Source organism: Alosa alosa, chromosome 21 (genome assembly GCF_017589495.1).
Source record: "Alosa alosa isolate M-15738 ecotype Scorff River chromosome 21, AALO_Geno_1.1, whole genome shotgun sequence".
Lineage (NCBI taxonomy): Eukaryota > Metazoa > Chordata > Actinopteri > Clupeiformes > Clupeidae > Alosa > Alosa alosa.
The window spans coordinates 7,749,248-7,768,420 of NC_063209.1; the positions used below are offsets into that span (position 1 = coordinate 7,749,248).

Genomic DNA, 19,173 nt, shown 5'->3' on the forward strand with positions numbered 1-19,173 from the left:
AAGCGTGCACCACTCTCTTGACCTACTTTAAGCATCTCATGCGTCTGCGTCTGCATGCCTCAGACCTCCGAGCAAAAAAGAAAAAAGAAAGAGAAAAAAAGCCTGAATTGCAAGAAGTACATGCAAAACGACAGATCTGTGTTTAATGAACGTAGATATAAAAATAAATCTCCGTTCAATTAATTTGGTACCAGAGGCGTCCCTCCTTTTACTGAGTCAGTGATGTGTTTTTCTCCCCTGTCTTGTTTTTTTCCCTCGGTGACCTTCGTGGCTTGACCTGCATTTTTTCTGGATTCTTCCATGTTCAACAGCAGGCTGTGATGAGCTGATTATCAGTGCATCCCTGCAGGGCGTCTTGGACCTTATTAGATTTTGATTGCTGTTGACATAATTATATTTAGGTATGTGCTCTGACTGCTTCTGTGCCATCTAGCAGGTGTTGCAGCATGAGTGGTAAATTAACGCACAGAAAAACTTGTGTGTTTAACTCATGTTGTTGCCTGGCTGCTACTGTGATTACACACACACAGACATTCAAGACAACACAATGACATCACAGCCTCAGTCATTTCTCACTTTTGCCAAGCATGGCATGGCACGCAATAATAAACCAGTCAAGATGCATTTGTTAATTACCTTCATAAGTTCATTTTTATCTCTGCTCAAAATAGTGCAATGTAATGAGGGGGAAAATAAAGCAACACAGTTTGAAGGAGACAGGTGAAAATATATCAATATGCCAACAGCCCTCATTGTAAAACACGTCAGGGATATGTCTACTCTATTTACAATGCAAACCACTCTGCCTGTATTATCAGACTAAAAGGTGAAACACCGAATAAACCACTCCATTTATAGCTTCTAGATCTACTGCAGCAAAGCACTGTTGATGGGCCATAATGCCCACTGTTGATGGGCCTTTGTGCAGTACTGCTGTGTGACCAGCATATGAAACTCTGCTCCCTCCCTCGCCCAGGATGTCCCATGTGGTGTGGAGCTGGGCTCTGCTGGGAGCGCTGTGCATCATCCCTATCAGATGCTGTAGTTCTCCAGAACCACTGTGTGGAGGAAGCGCCTACAATCTGATAGCATCATGGACACTCAGTCCTGAACACGCAGCAGCTACTTGAGACATTTAGCCTTTCTGACTGGAACTCAGTGCAATGTGTTAAAAAAAAAAGTTAATGCAGCATTTATTCCATTTGTAACATTTACAAAGACTAAAAGCTGAATTCAATATTAGAAATGAAATGTTGCAGACTTGCTAGTGCCACTGCACCTCTCCTTTTGTTTTCGTACCAATCTCCTTAACTCAAGTGTTTTTGCTTCATTGAACAACTACCATCATTAAATGAAAGAGTGACTATCACTTTGATCACTCTTTCATTTAGTTACCATGGTGGTTGCTCAACAACACTTTTGTCGAGTAAAGGGTGTGAGTTTTTGATTGTTTGAACTTTGACTGGATGACCTTTGAACCCTTAAATTAGTGCGCCATGAACCAGAGCTGACAAGCTGCTCTTGACATTGCCTGACCTGAGGCTTTGGCGTCTGCTATGCCCACAGCATCCTGCAGGGGGAGTACCGTCGTCTGAAGTGGCGGCACCAGGAGGCGGTGGCGTCGCCGCAGCTGACGGACGGCGACGGGGCGCTGGGCTCGCCGACGGGCCCGCAGGATGAGGAGCTGCTGGCCGAGGCGCGTGTCCTGCGCCAGCACAAGACCCGGCTGGAGACGCGCATGCAGATCCTGGAGGACCACAACAAGCAGCTGGAGTCACAGCTGCACCGGCTCCGAGAGCTGCTGCTGCAGGTAGGCCACGCGTGGACACAGGCCTTCAGATCTGGGAGGTCTGCCTTGGACGTGGCAGTCCAAAGAGTTTGTATGTAAAGATTTTGTGTGTGTGTGTGTGTGTGTTTGTGTGTGAGAGAGAGAGAGACAGAGAGAGATCTTGCTGTTCTAGATACGTATATAGAAGCGAGAGCTACTAACTGCCAGAAGTTTGAACTTAACTGCTGCAGTTATACACAGGGGGGTAAAGATAAAGGGGGAGTTTGGGGGGAAGACATAAAGCTACTGGTGTAGGAGGAGAAGAGAGCAGGAAGAGGAAGAAACAATCTGACAGTGGAGGCAGGGAGGAAGAGGGGAGGAGGGGGGAACATGTAGCTTTTTAAGAAGGTTACCGAGGAAAGATAAGGACACTGGAGAAGTTATTGAGAGGAAGAAAGTGAAACTTTGGCCCACGGGGGAAGGAGGAAGGCTGTGAATGAGGTCTGGTATGGAGGGAACAGAGAGAGAGGCAGAGGGAGAGAGAGAAAGGGTTGAGCCAAACGGCGTGGGGGGATGTAATGCTGCAGGTAAAGAGGCGTAGAGTAGGGGGACAAACAGTGAGAGGGGGATTAACGGTTGGGATGGAGAAACCAGAGAAAGGAGCGGTGGGAGAAGAAGATAGCATGTAAGAGAGAGAGGGAGAGAGAGAGAGGGAGAGGGAGAGAGAGAGAGAGAGAAAGAGGGAGAGAGAGGGAGAGAGAGAGAGAGAGAGAGAGGGGAGAGAGAGAGAGAGAGAGAGAGAGAGAGAGAGAGAGAGAGGGAGAGAGAGAGAGAGATAGAGAGAGAGGGAGAGAGAGAGAGAGGGGAGAGAGAGAGAGAGAGAGAGAGAGAGAGAGAATGCCACAGGGAGAAAGAGGGATAGAGCCTCTAATGCTGCAGGTAGAGAGAGAGAAAAAATGTCGAATGGGGACAGAGGCAGAGAACAGCAAAGAGACTTACAGCAGGAGAGAGAAGGGACTAGAGATGGAGAGAGAGAGAGAGAGAGAGAGATAGACACAGGGAGAAGAGAGAAGATAGCAAAGGGTGGAGAAAAAAGAGAGAGAGAGAGAGAGAGAGAGTGAGTAAGAGAGAGAGTGGGAGTGAATGAATGTGATTGTTGAAGACGGAGGAGGATGGAGATAAGAGAGGGATGGAGCGGGAGAGATAGCGGAAGACGGGCAGTCAGGCAGAGCCACTGTGGGCCAGTGGAGAAGGGACAGAGGGAGTGCACACCTTTTGTCATACACACACACACACACACACACACACACACACACACACTGTGGACCAGTGGTGAAGAGACAGAGGGAGTGCGCACCTTTTGTCAGAGAGACAGGATGAGAGTGGGAATAGGGAATGGGGTGGAGAGAGAGATAGAGTGCTATTGTTGCAGAACAGAGAGAACATGAGGAGAGAGAGAGAGAGAGAGAGAGAGAGAGAGAGGTTCCCACATCTTCTGGGAGAAAAGGCACAGCGCATTGAGTTGGCTGCACAATATGTGAGTGCTGTCACAGGCTGTGGGAAAGGGAATCTGCCATTTTGTATCATTCTCTCTGTTGTTTGTTCAGCTTCAGTTTTATCCTCATTGTAGTCTTTATATATTTTCCCTGTTTGTGGTGAACTGCTATTTACTGTGCTGCATACAACATGGTGTGGTATGCTTTGGCTGTGTTGTGGTAACAAAGCTTACTTGAATTAAAAAATTAAAAGGGTATGTGTGTGTGTGGGGGGGGGGGGATCGGATGTGTGAATCGGAAAGGAAGAGAGTGATGGATTGTGTGTGTGTGTGTGTGTGTGTGTGTGTGTGAAAGCGAGGCTCATCAGCTGAGATGACTCAAGTGGCTGGGCCGTGTGGAGGCGGCTCATGAGAGGAGAGTGGGTGCCGTGGAAACACAGGAGTGATTGACAGGCGTGCTAGACCCAGAGCAGAGAGAGAAAAATAAAGAGAAAGAGGGAGGGAGGAAGAGTTGAGAGTGAAGATGAAGAGGAGACAGCTGAGCTGGAAAAACCCAGGAAGAAGAAGAAGGCCAACTAAACACCATAATCCTCTTGGAGAAACAGAGGGACCTAAACTGTTATTGTGACTTTTATGGAGGCTGGATTTTGATCACCTCCATTCAATCTGACTGCTGCGGAATCACTTCGCTGTTTTCACCTCTTATCAGAGAGAGTGTGTGTGTGTGTGTGTGTGTGTGTGTGTGCGTGTGTGCGTTAAGTCACAACAAGATGATTGCTTAGACAAAGGTGTCAATCAGGCTTTTATATCTCCCGAGAAAAAAACACAGTGACTTTGTAAGTTAGGGAAAACTAGGTCTAAATTCCCAGTCAGTCTTTGTTTTGTTTTTTGTCAGAGCTTAACAGTCTGTCCCCAAACTTATTTTGGTTTTGCCATTCTAGTCTATGTAGCAGCGGTTATGAAAATATAATTAGAGATGTGTCTTATGTCTCCCTATCTACTGCAGTTCTGATCAGTTTTATCACACCATACAAGGTGCTTGGATAAAACTGGTCATGTTGATGCACAAAGTATGATTACAAAGGTTACTTAACCATTTGACCCTTTATTCGGCTAGCTTTCATGGATACACATGCATGTCTGAATTTCTATTCATTAAATGAATCTCTCCTCTCTCCTCAGCCCAAAGATGACTCGGAGACGAACGGGTCGGAGCCCTCCTCCCTCTCTTCGCCGGTGTCTGGGGGCGCCCACCAGGGGGAGCTACGGAGCAGAGAGACCACAGACACGGAGGCAGCAGGTGAGTCCATGTCTGGAGCTGCGCTTCTGAAGGTTCTCGAGGAGAAGGCTCTGGGATAAGGAACAATACACAAGCACTTACGGATGGAAGATTAGAGAGCTGTAGTCCCAGGAATGGGTTATTCATGTTATTCAACGGTATTACCAGCCTTGCAAACGGACCTGAATCACACAATGTTTACCACTTGCCTTTCTATACAACTAGTGGATGTCTGCAGCTCAATCAGGCTGCAATCATGGACTGCTAGGAAGTGTTTGACAACACACACACACAACACAACTATAATGTATTTCTTCACTGGACAACAAAAGAGAAAGTAACATCTGTGAAAGGACATTTTGTGATGTTTTCAAGTTAACATGTCGACATGTAGTTCTAAGCACTGCATTTGAATCAGGCTGCACGTAACGGTGTTTGGAAAAGCCGCATCTCAGCTACTTGCTACAGCTGCTTGACTGTTTCTTTCCAGTCCATATAGAGTGAGCTCAAGGCTTAGCTTGGGTTTGTTGACAATTGTAAGCCGACATGTCTAATCTCTACTGGCTGCATTGTCTAAATGCACGCTTACATGTATAATACACAGGGCCATGTTGTGTAAACACAGCTGTAAGCTTGCCTCCAGTAGCAACAATGACGGCTGCTTGTGATCCATTTTTGTTGTTGTTGTTGTTGTGGTGGTACAGGTGATGACATTGACCAAGAGCACGACACCGTTCTACAGCTCCAGGAGGTGATTGAGCAGCTGAGGAACGTCTTTCCCTCGGAACCAGGTGGGTGGAGAACCAGAGGTCGAACCAAGAAGTAGAGCCCCTAGCAGGTGTTTGTGATGTTCCTTTCATCTGGTTGATGTGGAACGTTTCAGTTTTATTCATTTCACGTGCTGCAGTTGAGTCAAATCAGGCAGCTTGCTCTAAAATGTGCCATTTCTCTCTCGGAAACATGGCTTTATAAGTTCTTGTAAATGCAGCGATGGTTAAAACCACTTTGTATTGCCTGTATGTTATTAAAAAAATAACAGGGTAGTTAGATAACACCATCATTTCTTTTTTTTTCTAGCTCTCTTTTCATTTTTTCTTGCTCTCTCCTCGCTCTCTCCTCTCTCTCTCCCTCTCTCTCTCTCTCTTTCCTCTCTCTCTCTCTCTCTCTCTCCAGGCGGCGGATGGACGGATGAGTGCCGGAGTCCGGGGGGAGGTCACCGTGGGGCCGACTGATGGACACTGGCCTTTTCTCTCCTTCGCTCACGCCGCTCCGCAACAGAGCCAGCAGAGCGCAACGATAACCTCCATCCATCCTTCCATCACACACACTGCCCTGCTCACAGCTGTGCGCTCCCCCTCAGCACCACACACACACACACACACACACACACACCCTCAGTCGTCGTCACCCACATACCCACATTCGCACACATACACACACTCACACAACTCAACGGTGCCAAAGGCTAACGTTTGTCCAGACACTGTGCTTAACCAGCTGTGTGGAGTGGGCTGGAGTGTGAGAGGCTCTGTAGGTTGAACCGTGACAGCACAACGACCTTCTAGCAAAAACGGACAGGCACAACCACTCTTAACGAAACAAAAGCAAAAGGTCTTCTCTTCTTTTCATTCCCCTCATCATTCTACTCTTCCCCTCCCTCCCTCCTACCCACCCACCCACATCTCTTGCTCATCAGAGTGCCACAAACTACAGAGTCTGGATCACTGTGTGTCTGTGTGTGTGTGTGTGTGTGTGTGTGTTACTAACTCTCAGTCAAGCTCAGCCATTTCTCTGAGCATGGTTCGTGGGGTAGGTCTCATCGGTCAGGTCATGCGTGAGGGAGGGAGGGGGGGGGTGTTTTTCGTGCCTCTCGTGCTCGGCGCCGAACAGCTTGGAGGGAGAGGAGCAGATTGCCAGGGAGCCAGCAGGGCACAACAGGCATATTTACTCTGTAGGTCTGACACGTCAGTGGTACATTAAAGAGAGCGAGAGAAAACAGACGTGCGCGCACACACACCCACACACACACACACACACACACACACACACAGTTTATTTCACTTCTGCCAGAGTGCCTGGGAGCGCTGCTCAATTTAAATTTTTGATTTAGATTTATTTAAGTGCAAACCCCAACTGAGGCTACTCCAGGATTGGGAATATCACTCGTTACTCACTCACTCACTCCATAACCATCCATCCTCTTTTGGTACCACATCTCTCCGCCTCACAGCAAGTGCATATCAAATGCATTGGCACAGACACATGCACGCACGCACACACACACACACACACACACACACACACACACACACACACACACACAGATGTACTGTATGAACGGGTTGTGACAGCACAGGAAGCGCTGCTATAACTGGCCCCTCTGCTCTCTATTCATGTGCGTTTTGTAGAGGTGGGGTCTCCCTCCAGGGGCCACAGGCGACTTTGTCTCCCTCACGGCCAAACGTCCAGGGAAAACAGCGCTGTTTAAATGGACTTCTCTCTCAACCAGAGGATAGACCAGGTGACGGATAACACTGTCTCAGCCGACAGAGCACAGTGTACCATGCCTTAATTCTAGAACGATCCTAACGGACCAAACGTACACATGTATTGAGTGGTGGTGGTGGTGCCCGTCACCACAGGTCTGTCTGTTCTTCTGTCAGTGGTGCGCCAGTGGGAACCATCCCCCCCCCCCCCCCTCATCGCCAGCCACTGAGCTCTGACTCAGTCACACACGCGGTTCGGGAACAAAACCCTGTCCTGAAGCCTACCTTAGAGGAACCCAGCAATGCTCTTCTTTTTTGTTCACTCTTGTTGCCGTTGGAGTGGAAGACAAAGTCACACAGGGGGGCTGGAGGAGAGAGATGGGTAATTTAATGTTGTTCAAAGCGTAGGAAGAGGAGGAAGTAGTGAAAGAGCTCGGGAGCCGCTCTCCCTGAGCAACGTGCGCACACATGCTCGCACATACACACACACACACACACATGTACACACACACATATACACACACATACACACAGAGAGAGAGAGAGAGACGCAGAACACAAGGATGGCCTTGTTAAAGAGAGAGCAGCATAAAAGCCACATCTGTGTGAGGAGGGAGGATGCTGGAGAGGTGAAGAGAATAGGAAGCAATGCTGTGTGTGTGTGTGTGTGTGTGGAGAGAGTGTGAGAGATAGAGAGAAAAGGATGGAGAGGGAGAGAAAAAAACAAAGTGAGAAAACAATACTGGCCTTCTATGTAAATTCACCAGCTCGATTGCCTTTGCCAGGGTGTAGGCGTGAGATTAACGGATGCAAGAGAAAGGACGTTTCCTGTTTATCTGCATAGAGAACACTATTATTTTCAGTCGCACAGGAGCAGAGATGCTATTCTCTAAGAAATATTTAAATAACACTATGACCCCGTTGTGGAGCAAAGATTTCATTTTTAATCCCGTTTGGCATTCCAGAATCTTCCCTCCAGCCGCAGCGCTCACATTTTGACATCTCGCGCAACGCGTCCGCCTGTTTGTTTTCATGCGGTTGCTAGGGAACTGTCCCCAAGGACACGGCACCGTGCGTTGCGGACAGAAAAAAAGGTGGGCTGTCATTCAGAATGAGAGAGACACTAAAGCAAATAACCAGACGCAATGAGCCCCCCCTGCAACCGCACATTTGCCCTCTCCGCATACCTCAGAAGCTCGAGTCGTTATGGGCAACATCTGTTCTGTTCCCCGGGGAGGCCCACGTAACCTGTAACCATTAAGAGGAAGACGAGCGTCTGAGCACCATGCAGAAAGGGACACTTACCTTAATTCCTTCAGCGCTCATTGTCCTAGTCTCCACCCTATTACGTACCACCCGTTCGTGACCACACCTTTCCACATAGAGCCCTGCATCAGAGCCTTGGCCTGTAAACGATGACAAATGACCCCACACCATGATCCATTAGAGTTGGATGGGTCGCGTGTCTCTGCACATGTTGCATAGCATATAGGGGGAGCTATTACCTGGACTAGGTGAGCACTGTATGTAGCCAAGCCTCAAACTGTTAGTCGTGGACCTTCCCATATTCCACTCTCCGTGCACTTTGTTGTGAGACCACACAAATGGTAGCCATTGTCTCCTGTAGCATTGTCGATGAGCAAAACGAGGGAACGCGCCGCATTGCCATAGGGGCCGTCTCCCGTCTATATTTAGCAGGCCGGCCCTCAGTAACGAACACACTCATTATTTTCCCTGTGAGCGACAGACCTACGTGGCCTGACCCCGTACACACAGGCCGGTTAACAAGGCTTGTTTTGGTGAAGCTAACCCAAGGGGGCAATGTGAATCACTTAACCCTTATGTTGAAACCACTGACATCACTACTGTTGAACTGTCCTCGTCTCGCTGAGGTCCCCTATGTTCATTAAACATTCCACTGAACCTCCCTCCTCATTTTGACCCCCCCCCCCACTCAGCCTGTTTGATGTTTATTTAATGAATTTATCCATTTGTAATGTCTGTTTTTTTATTTATTACATACTACCTACAGTACGGTACAAGTAATTTGTTTTTCTCTTTTTCTATTTTTTAATTTGTACAAAAGAAATGTGTGTGACTCAAAGGCTTTTTAAAAACGAATGGGTTACTGGCTGCTTTCTACTCATTGTGTACAGAGAAATAAATAAATTTGTATTTGTTATACACAAATGCCTTGTGGTTACTGTGACTAAAGAGTGCGTGTGTCTCAAGTCTCATTTCTTTTTCTTGTTTTTCTGTTTGGGGGCGTGCGTGGGGGGTTTGTTGCCCCTTCCAGCCGGGGTCGTGGGTTTGGGTTTCCCACAGGCTGCCCCCTAGCAGGCCTTTAAGCGTCAGGGGTCTATGTGTCGTCGCCTTCTTCTTAAGCTCCCTGTAGGGCCCCGTTGCGCCATCCTTTCAGCCGGGGCCCTGCGGTGTCTGTCTGGCCTGCTAACCTGTCCGTCTCCGCGGCTCCTGCCTTCCCAGAGCTCCCGACCCCGGTATCTGGCGCCGGCTCTGGTGCTGTCTCGTTAGCGGGCTGCGTTTGAACCGTACCGTCGGCTACGTCTGGGGAATGCTCATTGGCCGATTCCCCCTTAATCTCGGCCGGCGCTTTGATCTCATTGGTCCCTTTGAAGATGTGGCTGGCTGCCGAAGCGGCAGCTAATGGGGCTCCCTCGGCCGTTTTATCCTCTCCTGATCTGGGGGTTTTGTTGGCTTTATCTTCCCCTGCGCCGGCTGCGCCTGGGGCTTTGTCCTGCTTTATGGGTGTGTGATCGGACCCCGCCGCTGCTGCCACCTCCGCCTCCACCACTGCTGCCGCCTCCACCACTGCTGCTGCCTCCACCGCTACAGCCGCCACCATTTTGCCAGCAGCGCCGTTTCCGTCTTTTTATCACCGGTGCTGCTCCCCTCAGCCGACCCCTCCTTGATCTCCTCTAATGTCGTCCTTCTTCGCCGCCTGGTCCGTCCACTTGACCGCCTTCTTCTTCTTCGCCTTCTTGCCGGGCACCTTTTTCACCCTTTGCCGCCCACCACTGCTGCCGCCTCCACCACTGCTGCCGCCTCCACCACTGCTGCCGCCTCCACCACTGCTGCCGCCTCCACCACTGCTGCCGCCTCCACCACTGCTGCCGCCTCCACCACTGCTGCCGCCTCCACCACTGCTGCCGCCTCCACCACTGCTGCCGCCTCCACCACTGCTGCCGCCTCCACCACTGCTGCCGCCCGCCTCCACCACTGCTGCGCCTCCACCACTGCTGCGCCTCCACCACTGCTGCCGCCTCCACCACTGCTGCTGCCTCCACCGCTACAGCCGCCACCATTTTGCCAGCAGCCCCTTCGTTCCCGTCTTTTATCTCGGTGCTGCTCCCCTCCTTCGGCCCCTCCTTGATCTCCTCTAATGTCGCTCCGTCCTTCTTCGCCGCCTGGTCCGTCCACTTGACCGCCTTCTTCTTCTTCCCCGCCTTCTTGCCGGGCACCTGCGCCTTTTCACCCTTGCCGTACTTGTCCTCGAGGGTGGACCAGTAGTTCCTCTTCTCCTTGACGCTCTTGGCGCGGACGTTCTCCCCGAGCTTCTTCATCTCAAGCCGGACAATGGGCTTGAACTGGGGGTGGCGCTTCTGGATCTTGAGCAGGTCGCTCCTGGCGTCCTCCAGATGGTACAGTGCCGCGTGGGCACGCGCCCGCTGGTACAGCGCCCGCATGCTACCTGCACAGAGCGAGAGAGAAAGAATGATTACCGTCTGGCGGAAGAGGGAGACAACATGTAGACAGCGACTGTGGGAAGCAAAGAAATTGGAAGATGATTACAGTCTGATGAGGGAGGACACAAATAGGGAGGGGAGTTGCACAATGGAAAGAAAAGGTAGAGAAAGAGGACCCAGTGAATGAACAAAAAAAACAAGGATTTACAGGCAATTATCCAGACAACCCCGCCAAAACAACAATAACAAGTGCTTATTATTTCCAAAAGCACACTAAAAAAATGAGAATCCCTGTCTGAACAAGACTCGGAGGGAGGTATATAGGCAGACTTCGTCAGAACTCTGCACTCCATTTCAGAGTTCCAACAAAGATTTTAGAGAGTCGAACACCTTCTATAATTCTCTGTGCTGACTTCCAGAGTGCCATGATATTGATTTAATGATACAGGTTTAAGGCAGTCAGTAAAATTCAGGGCCAAAACACATTTATTTTTCTTATTAATTGTTCCCTGAGGTCAAATAAAACAGAGCAAAAAGCATTAAGTTATTATGTCACACTGACTAGCTCAAAAATCTAATTCAGGTATTTAATTCTTGTTATGACTGTTTCATGTATTTTTAAATGCTTGCCTGTACCTTGTGCAAAGGAATTGCACTGTTTGTCTTAAATGTTTCATAAATAAGCTTGGGTAAGGCAAATATGGGGTGAAAATGCCCCTGCATACCAAAATGGAAGAAAAAAGATGAGAATATAAAAAGGGAGGAGTGAGAAAATGATGTGATGTGAAAAGATCGGGCGAAAAGTTAATGAAACATGGAACTGCCAAGCCAGTTCAGACGCACATTGCATTGTGCTCATCCCAACGCTAAATAATTCAGGTGAAGACAATCAAACGAATTTCGCTCCTCAAAGGTTTTTCTCTATATTGAATGATGCAAACATTTCCTCCTTAAAAAAGCAAAGTTACAGAGGACGGGTGGGTGGAGGTTGGGGGGGGGGGGGGGGGCAGACAAATGAACTGTTCACACAGTGTGAGCCGAGCAGGAGCGGGTTCTGTAGCGCAGCACTGAGAGCTCATTGTCAGTGTCTCGGTAGCAGCGATGATGAGGAGCTCAGTACTCACTGTATGCTGCCGCAGGGGGTGAACCTTCGTGTCCCTATTTACCACAGCCTCCTCACTCCCTCTTCCAAAATTGGCAAGCGAGGGTGTGAGAGAGTGTGGGAACTCGTGTGTGTAGGTTGCTATGCGTGTCTGAACGTTATTTTCGATTCTATATGTATGTATGTATGTATGTATGTATATATGTATGTATGTGTACATTTGTTCCTATTTGAGTGCTCATATTGCATAGTTACTGGGTCAAATGCATAATGCATATGTATGAACATGTGTTATCTGGGGGTTCTTTTGTACTCGCGTGTTCACTACATTACCACACATACCGTATGCACTGCACATATGCATATGTATGTACCATAGATGCGCGTCCATGCTGTGCGTATGCATATGTGTTAACTGCTGTTTGGAAGGGCCCAGGCTGTATTGAGTCTTGCCTTTGTGTCTCTTGAGCAGGCAGCTGGTGAGCTCCACCACTTGCTGGTACTCATGCAGCTCCAGCCGACACTGGCTGAGGTTGAGCATGAGCGGCACGCGCACCTTCTCCAGAGACTCCCAGTCCTCCCCTTTATACGCCACCCTCTGGGAAGACAGATAGGGAGAGGGAGAGAGAGAGAGAGATGGTGGGAGTTTGGAAAGAGACAACAAAGAAATGCCTCGATACACACACACACACTCTTAATGTCTCAGTGAGGACGACAGACAGATGATTGACAAGTCTGTCCTTTTTTTAACAACAACACACCCTCAATTTTCTACAAGTGACGCACAATAAAGCTTTATAGACAGGATAATGTGTCTTTATTGCTTATCTTCCTGGGGTGAAATGGTCACAGTTCTCCACTGTGGAATAAATGCAGTATTTTTGTACTGAGCACACACAAAGCAGCAAAAACAAGAGACACACAAACACACACACACACACACACACATCTCCCACATGTTTATCAACCATGCCAACAGAATCCTCCAAAGATCCATGCATTTGTACTGTGGGTAGGACCTACCTTGGTCTGAAGGTAATTCACATACTGCAGAGCCTCTGTGAACTTGGCTGCAGCCTCGTCATGGTGCTTCTCCTCCATGTGGAAGTTCCCCTCCTTCTGCAGGTGCATGGTGAGCCTCAGCATCTCCTGCCAATCCTTCTCCTCTAACGCCGACGGTGCGCTCTCATTGGTACCCGTCTTACCGTCCAGACCTGTGGCTGGCTTCTCATTGGTGGCTGGCTCCTCTGCAACCTCCTTGGCTTTGCCCACTTTGTGCCCGGGCTCCTGGGCCTCGATTTTCAAGCTGTCCACGTCGATCTGCTTCATCTTCATCACCCCTGTCAGACTCGTCTCCTCCTCCTCTTCCTCCCCCTCTTTCTCCCCCTTTCCATTCCTCTCTTCGTCCTCCTCGCCTTTCTTCCCCATCCCTTCGTTCCCCTTCTCCAGCTTGTTCCAGTACTGCTCCTTCTCCTCCCAGTACTTCTCCTTCATCGTCTCCGAGAGGTTCTGCAGCTCGCGGTGCACCAGGCGGGCCAGCGTGATGTCCAGCTCGGCCACCATCCGGAAGTCCCGCCGTGCCTCCTTCTCGTTCCACACGGCCGCGTGGGCCTTGGCCCGTTTGTAGTAGGCCTTCACACAGTCTGGAGGGAGGGGGAGGTGAGGGGTGTTGAGAATAGACAAATGAATTAATAAAGGAATAAAATAAAATAGTTGACATCTGAAACATACCTTTTATCCAAGGCTGTTCTGCACTTTCCTTAAAATAGCTGTGATCACAGTTTTTGCCTCAGGCTGTGTGTTTGTGTTTTCAATAAAGACGTGTGTGAGTGTGTGTATACATATATATATATGTGTGTGTGTGTGTGTACTCCTCTTTGTGTGTTCTCGCACACATTGCCTCGCTAATGACGTGGGTCGATGCTAGTAAGGCGTTTTTCTGTTATTGAGAATAAAGCCGTCATAGCGTGAAACAGTCACTGCGGGCTCTTTCCCTTCCACGTCGTCGGAGAGTTGTTTATTTCATCGCGCCAGACACTTTAATCCCCCCCTCTGCTGCCTCGGCGGCGGCCTGGGGGTCCGCTTAAAGAGTGCCATCGATGAGCGCCATCCAAGGCTCCTCCACTCTCCCATATGATCTCTACGCTAAAATCCCACTCCATGCCAAACATTTAAAGACTCCACCACACACACACACACACACACACACACACACACACACCCTTTACTCCACACAGCAGTGACACACAACACAAGCCATCACCAAACGCCTCTCAGATGTAGCCCCTGGCAAACTGCTGCCAAGGCTGCTGCCACTGTGCCATGCTCTGGCGCCGAGCACATTTCACATGGAGATCGCTCCCCCGACAGTGTGAACGAAAGAGCAGGAGGAGAGAGAGGAGGATGACAGAAGAGTAGAGATGCAGAGACAGCGAGGTAGAGGAGAGGTGACACGTTTGGGACGGGGGACAGAAACGAGAACGAGGTGTTGGGCTCGTCTGAGGGGGTGGAGGTGTCACCGCAGGCTGAGGGGACCCAGGGCGAAAGAGCAGAGAGAGAGGGGGAGAGATGATGAGACGGAGAGAGAGAGAGAAATGACAGCATAACACACACACACACACACACACACATAAAATAAAACTGAGACACTCGCTCGCTCACACAGAAAGCCTGATCGGGGCCTAAGAGGATCTGGGGCCTGCCTGGCTCTGCGCTGCTTCACTCCTCTATTTGCATAAGCCTCATTAGAGGACTCAGCCCACCCGACCACACCAGGGCCACGGGGCCACTGAAACAGCAGGCAGAGAGAGAGAGAGAGAGAGAGAAATGGAGAGAGAAGAAAGGGATGACACTTTCTCTCCTGCAGATTGCTGCCTGTCTGTGTAAGCACTGCTGCACTGTGGTCTGATAGGCAACTGAACAGTATCTACATGGCACTTAGCGCACCCGGCGCAGGAAAGGCACCACTGGGTGGGCGAAAGAAGGAAGGAATAAGGAATGACAGTTGGAGGAGGAAAATAACGAGATAGAGAGAGAGAGAGAATACTGAATGACGACGATTGTCTCCTTGCTCGGGTAGTGCAATAGTGACTTCCAGTTGCGTCGCGCACAGAGACACTAAATCCCTGGAGGATTTGGTGTAAACGGAGTGAGCCCCTGTTGTGTTACACCGAGCGTTTGCGAGGCTTTTGAAGAAAATAAACAGATTTTTGCCTCTAAGCACTCGCGTTGTTTACCTCCGTGGTTTCCCTGACCTATGCAAAGTCATCTTGACATTTTCCGTGATGCTGACGCATTTCGTGGAGGAATAAAAAGCTGTCAATGAAACTTCAGAAATATGTGGATGCGCTTCAATTTGCATTTGCGTGTGTGTGTGTGTGTGTGTGTGTGATTGTGTGTGGGTCTTCTAATTCACAGAGTGCATAGGCTGCTGCAGACATCGAACAGCACAACGAGACAGAACTGAAATTATTCCGCCTGAGGTGCGGCAGTCCAAAATGTAATATTGAGGTGAGGACGCCATTCTGAACAACACCGCTCTCTCCACTGATGGGAAACTACGTTCACGCTGATTAAATTGATGTTGATGAGAATATGCACTCTGCTACTGCAATTGAGCCCTTCAGCCTGTCGCTATACACCATGTATGTTGGACTTCATCAGGTATACATCGATGCTGAAAATCACAGTGGCGTTGGATTTGATGAGAACTGGCCCTCGCGGGCACCCGTACTGGTACCTTTGTGCTTCTCCAGCAGCTCGGTGGTGTGCTCGATCACCTCATAGTACTCCTCCAGCTCCAGCATGCACTGGCAGTAGTTGAGCACCAGGGGGATGATGAGTCTGCCCAGGTTGATGTAGTCTTCATGCCCAGGCATCTCCTGCAGACAGACACAACCATCTCAGCTCAATGCTGCTTCAATAGATGCCGTAACATCTCAGCCTAGAATTCCTATTCATGGGTTTCATCTGGTCCCTTTACACAGGTGTATCAATCAAGCACCATGCAGTCTGCATTCATAATCATTGTGCTTGATTTTATACACCTGTGAAAAGGGACCTGATGAAACCCATGAATAGGATGACTTCAGACATGTAATATGAATGACTACAGTGCAAGACACACGTGAAGCTGCTTTCAACAGGTACAAACCTACTGCAGATATACTGTAGCATAACTGCAGGAAATGTCTCACACTTTCTAATTAATAAGGTCAGTGGGAAGTAGAGAATCACTTGTTCCATAGAAAACTGGAAACTTGGATTCAAATGTTTCAGTCCCCACAACCCAGCATCTTAGACAACACCAGCTCTCCTCCTCCGTCACCCAGTCTCACCCTGGACTGAGCAGCGCGCATCATCACCACCGCCTCCTGGTAGCGCTTGGCGGCCTCGCGGTAGCTCCCCTGCTTGACCAGGCTGTTGCCTTGTGCGTGTAGCAAGGGCACCGCCTTGAGTTTATCGTCCTTCTCCATCATCCAGGACTCCCGCTCGTACGACATCGGGTCACCCACCTGGAGAAGACAGGACAAGGGCGGGATAAAGACAGGCGTCCGAGGAGGTGGTGGTGCTGGGAGAGGGGAATTGTACAGATCATAGATGGGACACTTGTTACTTTTCCCACCCCCTCAATAAAGTGGTAATGTTTGGTTGCGTAACACTGTTTATTCTTAGGCTTGAGTGGTTTGTGAACAGTAGGCTGCACAGATCCACTGTTGTTCTGGGACTTGGCAAGCGGTTGGGTTGGGGGATGTTTAAAATGCTCATACGCAAATGATGTGGAGATGTATGTGTGTGTGTGTGTCTGTGTGTATCTATGCGTGGTTCTGAAAAAGTGCCAACCGAGATGAGCTCCATGATGAAGATCAGTGGCTGGGGTTCTCTCATCAGCTCATCCAACTCCGGGTAGCCGGTGGAGTGGTAACTGAACATGTTGCCCATACCACACATGTGCTTCTGTCCCTCCAGTGGGTCTTTGCCCTGGGCAATCATGCGCATGCCCTTGGACACAATGGGGTACAAGCCTGTGTGCTGAGAAAGAGAGAGAAAGAAAGAAAGAGAGAGAAAGAGAGAGTGCACAGAGACCAAAAGAAAGTAAGATACTTGTTCACTTGGCAGAAACAAAAAGAGTGTGCCTGTTTGCCGTTCTCCCTTCTACTGCAACTTGACCTTACTAAGTGCAATCAATAGTCATTTGACTTGCAAATTCTTTCTCTCTTAAAACTTCTAGCTGTAAATAAAAAGAAAGTGCAAAAACTAATCTGAAACATCTTTTTTTTGCCAGATATGAAGAGATAGTGTAGGAGGCCACCAGAGGTTGGCTCATCTGCATGAGAATGAGAGCGGAACTCCCTGCCATTCTGCCGACGCTAATTAGGATCTAAATTGGGCTCTCCGTGCTTCGGTGCGTAATTTACGCTGGGGTTCGTCGGCAGGGCTAGATTTGTTTGTGTGTGTGTGTCAGAAAATCTGAACTCTTGCACTCACAACGGCGTCGCACCAAAACTCGGCCACCTCTCCGATGCGCATGGACTTGAGCAGCTCCTCCCACACTTCCATTTTGAACATCTTCCCCACGAAGATCTCCATAGGACGCTTGGCCTTGCGACTGTCATCAATCACCGTCCTCTCAAAGTTATCCAGCAGTGTTTGGAAGTGAAACACCAACTTTACGTTGGTACGAGGGAAACGAAAGGACAAAAGAAAATGGGCCAAGTGAAAGGAAGGAGACACACAGGATTAAGAGAAGAGCAAATACAGCACAAGTGAAAGGAAGGAGAGACACACAGATAGGATTAAGAGTAGAGCAAATATAGCACAATTCCTAAACATCTAGACCTTTCCAATGTAACCAGTCTAAATGAGAGGACTGTCTGAATTTGTGTGTGGCCTGCCTACGGCATGTGAGCTAGTCCTTTTTACCCTTGTCCTTCTACCCTTCAGTGTCTAAGCAGTGGGGTGGCCACGATATTACATGTTCTATTCCCAGGTGGTGCGTCATTTTAATTTGGGTGTCTGTCTGTAATTGCGGGAGACGGAAGTGCATCTTATGCACAGAGAGCGAACGGGCAGACAGAGGGCTCATATCGCAGGTGGTGAAACGGCGACTGGTTGGGAGGCTGGGCGACCAAGATTACTCTTGGCATCACCGTGGAAAATGCTTGTCATCATCCGCCGCGTCGTCGGCCATATGGCCGGACTGTGAAAAAGTCACCTAGCTGCAGATCACAGCTAAAGCTTCCTGACTGTTGACGCAACGATGTCTGCCCGTGTCCAGACCCTACCCTTTCAAGAGTGAGATGTTGCCTTGTTTTCACAAGACAAAACTTAATCGACCTTTGCGGGACGATAAAATTCAGGAATAAATAGAGACGCCAATAGACCTAAGCAAGGGAGACCTAAACCACCAGACAAGCATAAACTCCTGGTTCATAAAACTATTTACTGCCACTAAAAGTTTATTTAATTGGAAAACACATCCATTCATTCAATACACAGCATGGCCGTGTGTATGTGTGTGTCCTACCTTAGTTCCAGGAGGGAAATTAGGCATGCGGCCCGTTCCCCCACTCAGGATCTTCTTCTTCACCCCATGGTGTCTGAGCATGTAGGTCTCCTCCATGTCCTGCTTTCGGAGGAGGAACGCTGCAGCCAAGCAGTAGCTTCTGTAAAGTTGTAGCTCAGCTGTGTGTGTGTGTGTGTGTGTGTGTGTGTGTATGCGTGTAGCTGAGTGAGTCCGCCCTGGCTCGCTCAGTCTTAAATCCCTCTCTGACTTCTTTTCAACAACAAAAAACCCGCTAAAATGTCTTTCTCCCGTTAGTGTTAATGACTCTGCGTGTTCTGTATGTGTGTCTGCTGACTGTGCAGGGCGTCTGTGTGTGTGGTAGGATCGGTCCTCTGGTTACGACAGAACCCAAGTTGTCCTGTGGGGCAGGTGCATCCCTCCTGCTCTCTGACAGATGGCTGGATTAGCCAGGTTGATGGCGGCCACTTTAATCTGCGTGAGCTAATCCCCCGGCCTCCCCACCTGCTCTAGAATCTTCTGGCGTAATCTCCTGTAAAACCTGGGAGGCAGGAGAGCAACCAAGAGAGGCCCGGATGCGGGAGGGGGGAGGGGAGGAGGGATCCTGCCCAGTACAGGAAAGTTGGTTCTAGAAGGGGCGGCCATTCTTGAACACCACTGTGGAGAAAGTGAAAGGGCTAGTGTGGGGCAAAGCAGAGCAGGACTCCTGAATTCTCCTGAACTCCTCATTACCCATGTCAGGTTTCAAGGGCTCATTACAGTACAGCAGTGAAACCAGACCTGTAGCAATGCTTGCAGTAACTCAACAGTCATATA

General features: G+C 49.3%; 2 protein-coding genes across 2 annotated transcripts in view; one reads left to right on the forward strand and one right to left on the reverse strand.

The window, feature by feature from the left end:
• The window catches only part of drp2 (dystrophin related protein 2), a 76,348-nt gene extending 69,962 nt beyond the window's left edge, over positions 1 to 6,386 (forward strand). Inside the window, 4 exon segments of the mRNA XM_048232138.1 lie at positions 1,567 to 1,810; positions 4,446 to 4,563; positions 5,247 to 5,333; positions 5,716 to 6,386. Coding sequence (XP_048088095.1) covers positions 1,567 to 1,810; positions 4,446 to 4,563; positions 5,247 to 5,333; positions 5,716 to 5,774 — 508 coding nt within the window. The 3' untranslated portion in view covers positions 5,775 to 6,386.
• Positions 6,387 to 9,964: 3,578 nt separating this feature from the next.
• On the reverse strand, positions 9,965 to 18,798 carry LOC125286830. Its single transcript, XM_048232140.1, has 8 exons — positions 18,361 to 18,798; positions 17,322 to 17,501; positions 16,677 to 16,865; positions 16,172 to 16,348; positions 15,574 to 15,715; positions 12,858 to 13,477; positions 12,288 to 12,432; positions 9,965 to 10,737 (listed from the first exon to the last, which is right to left on the reverse strand). The coding sequence occupies exons 1-8, from the start codon at positions 18,454 to 18,456 to the stop codon at positions 9,965 to 9,967; spliced, it is 2,322 nt and encodes a 773-aa protein (XP_048088097.1). The 5' UTR covers positions 18,457 to 18,798.
• Between the last annotated feature and the right edge of the window lie 375 nt (positions 18,799 to 19,173).